This window comes from Saccostrea cucullata, unplaced genomic scaffold, assembly GCF_032062105.1.
Source record: "Saccostrea cucullata isolate Sc308-1 unplaced genomic scaffold, CSIRO_AGI_Scuc_v1 ctg3707, whole genome shotgun sequence".
In the NCBI taxonomy this organism is placed as follows: Eukaryota; Metazoa; Mollusca; class Bivalvia; order Ostreida; family Ostreidae; genus Saccostrea; species Saccostrea cuccullata.
The window spans coordinates 322323-328949 of NW_026928149.1; the positions used below are offsets into that span (position 1 = coordinate 322323).

The window sequence follows — 6627 nt, forward strand, 5'->3', positions numbered from 1 at the left end:
AAGACAAAAGCCTATAGATTGTTTGAAACTTAAAGATAGTGAAGCCAATCAACTTATTAAAACGGAAAAATCATTTCCTCTAATATCAAGTATAGCTTCTACCAGCAAAGGTTTTCAGGAAACTGTACTTACATTTTTCAAAGAACCCTTCGAGCAATTGAAAAGAGAGATTCAATTGTTGAAAGAAAATTCCAAAGAGAAATATTTGTGTCTACTCTTGTTGATTTTGCACGGAAATAAATTAACGAAGGACAGTTTTTATAATGCAAGCAAAGATATGAGAAGTCTGGAAAATCAAAATGACGATATTCTGATATCAAAGCGGTGGGAAATGAAAGCAGAAATATATGTAAAGGAGAGAATGACATTGACCATAGCGAAAACAAAGAATGCAACGAAGACAAGAAATGTCAATTATCAAAACCTTCATTTTCACAAGGAAATAGATTATATTGACGACACAATGCTTAATGATCTATTGAAAGCAATTGGTATTATTAGGAACACCTCAAAGATTGCTCTCTTTCAATGTTTAAAGTCTCTCCGGGGTCATTATTTTGTGCAAAGAGTCAACAAAACTTTTAAAATAACAGATGACTCTTTTCTGCTTGCCTTGACTAGTGTATTTTGTAATGACAATCCAGAACAGTTTCTAAAATATTGCAAAAGCAGTTTCTTTCCCACGTTGACCACATCTTCATTAAACAAAAACGAAGTCTTTCAAAGAATTCAACTGGAAGACCGTTTTATTGATTCTTTCGTTGAAAGAATCGAGGAATATATTATATAAGAATGACACATATTTAGATAATATTTCTTAGTCCTTTGATCCAGAATGAAGGAGTCCTGACAAATGTACAATTGCGCCTGAAGAATGAGCCTAAAGATAAATTTAAAAAAATTTTACTTCAAACTGAAACAAGACAATTGATTACAGATTCCCGGGACAGTTTTGCAAAAGAAATTATTTGGGTTCTCTAGACTTGACCCCATTCCACTGTGTCGTGAGTTATCACCAATTACCCTTGCGATTGCTTTTAAGTTAGAAAACTTATTGTTAGCTATATTCGACCTAGTGACAGAGAATAAGACCTTTTCTGAATATTTTAAGAATTCCCCAATGAAATGTGCATTTTGTGTCAATGGGAGAAGAGATTTCGTCGCACAAGTTACAGAAATGACAGACTTCAAAAATGCATGCTGGAGTAAACAGGAGAATATATACGCAGTTCACATTGCTGCAAACTTCCTGTACACTGATATGTTATCACTTATTCTAAATGGTGAATGTAATGTAAACATCGGACGTGAATGTAGTTCGAAAGAAGAATATGGTAAGTCCCTTATATTCTGCAGCCGCCCGTGGATACGTCTCAATATTAGAAGAATTATTAAACTGTGGCTTGGATATAAATCTGAAAAACAATACAAGATGACACTCCCGTGACTGTTGCCTCGTCAAATGGCCACTGTTCAACCGTTCAGTTTCTACTGGAGAATAAAGCAAATGTAGATCAAGCAAAAATTTTTAAGAAAATCGCTCTTCATTTTGCGGCAGAGAAAGGCCATCTTGATATAGTTTTGTAATTGCTAAAGAACAAAGCAGAAGCTGATTTCACTACAGGTACTGGAAACACTCAATTAATGCGAGCCTGTTGTGGACATAAAAATTTTGTGCAGGAACTTCTAAATCATGGGGCTGAAGTAAATATGCTTGGCGATTAGGGGGCTCTTGCTCTTTTTGTTGCTTCAGAGCATGGACATTTTAAAACTGTAAAAGCTCTTTTAGCAAATAATGCTAATGTGAATTTAGGCACAAAGCACGGGGGAAACCCATTGTTTATTGCATCAAGATTTGGTCACCATGAAATTGTTCAAGAACTGATAAGTCATGGTGCTAAGGTTTACGGAAAGGGCTTGAGAAATCCCATTTTGTACCCATCTTATTCTGGATGCGATAAAACTGTTGCGTTGCTTATTACAAATGGGGCAAATATAAACGAAAAAGACCACGAGGGACACACTTCTTTGATGAATGCCTCCAGAAGAGGCTGGATAGATGTCGTCAAAATTTTGCTGAAGAATGAAGCTGACTTAAACATATGCGATGACGAGGAAGAAGACGAAGAAAAAGACGAGGGAGAAGAAAATGCTTTAGATATGGCATGTTCTAGAGGCCATTTAGATATCGTGAGTATTTTATTGGATCATGATATTGATATCAATAACAATGGTAATGAAGAGAGTTACACACCTTTAATGCATACTAGTACTTTGGAGGGCAACCATCTTTCAACCTTACTTTAATTTTGTTGGATCGTGGCGCTGATGTATATACTAAAGTTTATGGTACAACTGCTCTATTTTTTGGCTTGTTCTGCCGGCTTCAAAGAAGTCGTGGATATTATACTAGAGCACAAAGCCGAAGTCAACCCGAAAGAGGCTGATGGTTCTCTAACTAAATCTCCACTTTCTGCTGTTGTCAAAGAAGGTCATTACGAAATACTTAAAGATCTCTTACAACGCGGTGTCAATTTAAACTAAATAAAATAAAATAAATATAAATATGAACTGTTAGGTTTTGTTTCAAGAACTCTATTGATGAAAGCAGTTGAAAACCAACACGAAGACATAGTCAAACTACTCATTGAATTCGGAGCTAATATCAGCTCAGAAAATGACGAAGGTTATAGAGCTTTACATACAAGTGCGTATAATAACTCAAATGCTAAATTAATGTCAATTCTACTTAAAAACAACGCCGGCGTGAATGTGTGCAATCACATGGGAACCACGCCTCTGATGATGGCCCTGCATAGAAGTTATATAAAAAAGAAGTGCATACAGACACTGGTTGATTATGGTGCAGACGTCAATTCGCATGATGGTGATCACATTTCACATTATGCTGGTAAATGCACACTGTTATACCTCTTCTCCTTCGACATGGTGCAAACGTCAGTGTACTCAATGAAAATGGATGGACTGCTCTCCACGAAATATGCAATCGTGGCTATTATAATTCCGTCAATGCACTTCTTCAGTATGGAGCAGACATGACTATTCGGTCGAAAGACGGCCTATCTGCACCTGATATTGCCAAGAGAGAGGGATATAAGAAGATCATAAGAATTCTTTCTGAGAAACTTTAAGAAAGTGGAGTGAAGGAAGAAGGGTCGATTTCTTCTTCATATTTGGACAGTTATTCCTCCACCTTAGGTAGGGCAGTTGTGCTTGCTAGAAGAAATCCACAAGGGCCTGCTTTGCCAAGATTACGTGGTTTAGTAAAATTAAAGAAGACTTGGCAATAAAATACTTAAAAACATAAGAATTTTTATTCAATTTAAAAGGTGGAGATTAATTTTAAATTTCACTAACCATGCTCCACATTGAAACACTTAACATTGTATAATAAACACATTGTCATTAGATGTTTTTATAAATTGTTCAGAAATGAATCAAATAAGTTTATTAACAAATAAAAACGAAGGTGTAATCGACTTCTTATATTTAAAAAAATGATTATGGTACACATGTAATGTATAGTTAAAATAACTTGTGGATATTCAAGTGAGATTACTTTTGTTTCATTATACTATAAGTCCCTACTTACTCCTTTCTTACACAAAATAGATCGCATCGTGTTTCACATCTGAATCTCAATTATCCTAAAATATTATTTTCGTGGATATTATATTTTTTCATATATACTTTGCTGCACATTGACCGAATTAAAGCTTCCAAAACTAACCATAACACTTTGCAAAACTTCATGTCATTTAAAGTACGATTTTGTTGCACTTAACTACTCTGTCTTTCTAGTGTCTTGTCTTCCAACACATTAGTATACTAATGCTAAAATTGTAAGTTTCGTCTTTTTAACATTTAAAGCAATTCGTCTTTTGCCATTTGAGGAATATAAGAAAATCCAAATGTTCTCTGTTTCTGAGTAAAAACAGCTTGAATAAGCAAATGCTAGGCTTTTACTTATGAAAATGCATTGTTTGATATACTAGATGAAGATCCAATAAAAATACGAATAAATTTTTGACTTAATATTGGAGGAATGAAATATCCCTTTGTCATGCGCAAAAAAAGTTGATTTTCTTTTCTTAAATCAATATAGATTTTAAATTAGTTTAATTATATACACTTTTTTCACATGGACGGGAAAACGTTTTTATAGAACTCGTTTACCTAAGCAAATGGGATTATTTAATTAGTATAATTGAAAGCTATCCCTATCTATGAAGATTCAAGTTTGGTCGATTTACAGTGTTGGTGTACAAATGTCCTACAAAAAATATCTGCAATAAGGAAGTCTACAAATTATTAATATAAAATGTGCGCATCTGTAGGCCAAAAACTGGTGGTGGTGGGGGGGGGAGGGGGTGGAAGTTGAATTATTTATATACATACAATTACTGGTCAAAACCGACATAAGGATGTAATTATTGTCACAAATGAGCGATATTGACCATGTAAGTCTTGCTTTCTTTGTTTAACATCCCTTTCAAAAAATTTCTCTCCATATTGTGGAGCCAAGACATGGCGGTGTTGGGTACCAAATTTGGACATGGACATGGCACTTATTAGGGCCTTTCAGCAGCGAGGGATCTTTTTCGTCCCAGCACATACTACGACAAAGGACCTCGGTCTAACGGTCTCATATGAACCTGCTACGTAAGGATCGCGACCGGCTTCTTACTCCGCGATTATAACATTAGCTATTGCAACCACAGGCCACTCATCTTTTTAAATTGGGACATATTCGGGGAGTAAAAGATCCTAATAAGCAAGAGTGTGTGAAATAGCGAATTGAAGATTTTGGCCGAAACAATGTATTGAAAAATAGTTTAATTTTTGGCGTTAGATAACTATCTGGTAGACTTATCCTTTTTCTATAGAAAAAAGCATTTGCATGGAGTTCATGTCATATTTACTGACCTCTTTACATGGTCACGTAAATGTTCATGTAGCATTTTGTATTACATATTAAATTGTCCTTCGGGTATCTATCGTATAACGACCATGTTTTGTACCTAATGAATGAAAATAAGTCATGATATTATATAGAAAATTGTGTCACCTGAGTGGCGCAGTGGTTAGAGTGTCTGCCCTAGAGCCGCGAAGTAAGGAGTTGATTCTTACGTCGCGGGTTCGAATCCCACTGTCGGACGCGTCGATCAGTCCTTCGGATGAGACTATAAACCATGGCCCCGTGTCGCAGTAGGTGCTGGAACGAAAAAGACCCTCCCTGCTCAATGGCCCTAAGGTCCGAGTATAGGACAATATTTGCAGCTCTCCACCGTCAAGTGGTGCATGGCGTATGCGTGAAACGTGTCTCGAGAGGGACGTTAAAGGTACTGTACTTGGACACAGATTTGAAGTTAATATTTTCTCTATAATATATTGCCACTTTTCCTAAGAATTAAGAATAAAGTTAAAATTTGTGAAAGTCCAAGGATGTGTCAATCAAATCCGCCAAAACATTTGAAGTTTTAATAACGTTTAAATGAAATAAGATTTTTAATTAATTTTTGTGTGAAATGCTATTAAAACATATAAGTCGTAATATTATAGAGAAAATATTAGCTTCAAATCTGTGTCCAAGTATCTTAAAACAACATACAATCAATCAATCAATTTGTGTTACAATACAATATAATATTTATTCTCCAATGGTATATGGTATAGGAGTTTAGTTATTGAAGAGGGTTTAGCTTGGCAAATTGTCTCCTTTATACAATTTTGACAAATTTAGTTTACCGTACGGTTTAGAACAAAACAACATTTACAAATATAAGATGTATTTAGAATACGTGTCTTCTGTCGAGCAAAACTGGGAGGTTTTTCGTAGAAGATAATGAATTTGTACATATCATTTTACAGGTAATCTTTAAATAACTGTAATATAATACAAGTGCTTTATTCTGTAACGATATTGAAAAGGTTAAAACCCCTTAATGAACATTTTCACCTGACATCGTACTACGGACAGCGGACTGCAAACAATAGGCGAATTTCGGGGAGCGTATAGAAATACGTTTTAAAACATTTTTATCGTACAGATAATTTATTCTCGTTATACGATTATATACTACTAGACTTGTCTTCAAGGTAAGAGGTGACCCATTCCATACAATGTATTTGTTGTTATAACTCGTGCAAATGAAAACGAAATTTTATTATCGAGTTCAATGAAATATACAGTATAAAGTAAACGGAACATTCTAATTACTTTTTTGACATGCTCCCTAAAGTGAAAAGTCCACAGTACCCTGTACGTTGTCAGGTGTCCGAGATTCCGAAAATGTTCTATAGCATTTCGTTTTGCTGAATATGGAAACGCATTAGTCGTCTTAAACTTGCATGTAACAGTTAAAGTTTAGCAACTTACTTTTAATTTCCATTTTATAGCAGATACCTAACTGATCACAAGTGCATGTTATATTTTGATAAGTTTATAAAGATACAGAGTATTATTAATGATATTGGTTTTTTTATTTTAATGATATTGTTTTGTTTTGTTTTTTTTATTTCAGGTTTCTTATTTATAGTGGAAAACGTTTTATATGAAAGCTATGTACAAAAGGTAAGGAGATACTGTGTGAACTGATGGAATAC

At 34.7% G+C, this 6627-nt stretch overlaps 1 protein-coding gene across 1 annotated transcript; it reads left to right on the forward strand.

Moving 5' to 3' along the window:
- The first annotated feature begins 1177 nt into the window (after positions 1-1177).
- LOC134276595 (homeobox protein Wariai-like) lies at positions 1178-2307 on the forward strand. Its single transcript, XM_062758829.1, has 2 exons — positions 1178-1334; positions 1814-2307. The coding sequence occupies exons 1-2, from the start codon at positions 1178-1180 to the stop codon at positions 2305-2307; spliced, it is 651 nt and encodes a 216-aa protein (XP_062614813.1).
- Positions 2308-6627: the final 4320 nt, after the last annotated feature.

Excerpts from the sequence above, each read along its gene's own strand:
- LOC134276595 (XM_062758829.1), top strand. The coding sequence starts at position 1,178 with ATGACAGACTTCAAAAATGCATGCTGGAGTAAACAGGAGAATATATAC. Across the intron at positions 1,335-1,813 it reads TAGTTCGAAAGAAGAATATG|GCACAAAGCACGGGGGAAAC; the intron begins GTAAGTCCCTTA and ends ATGTGAATTTAG.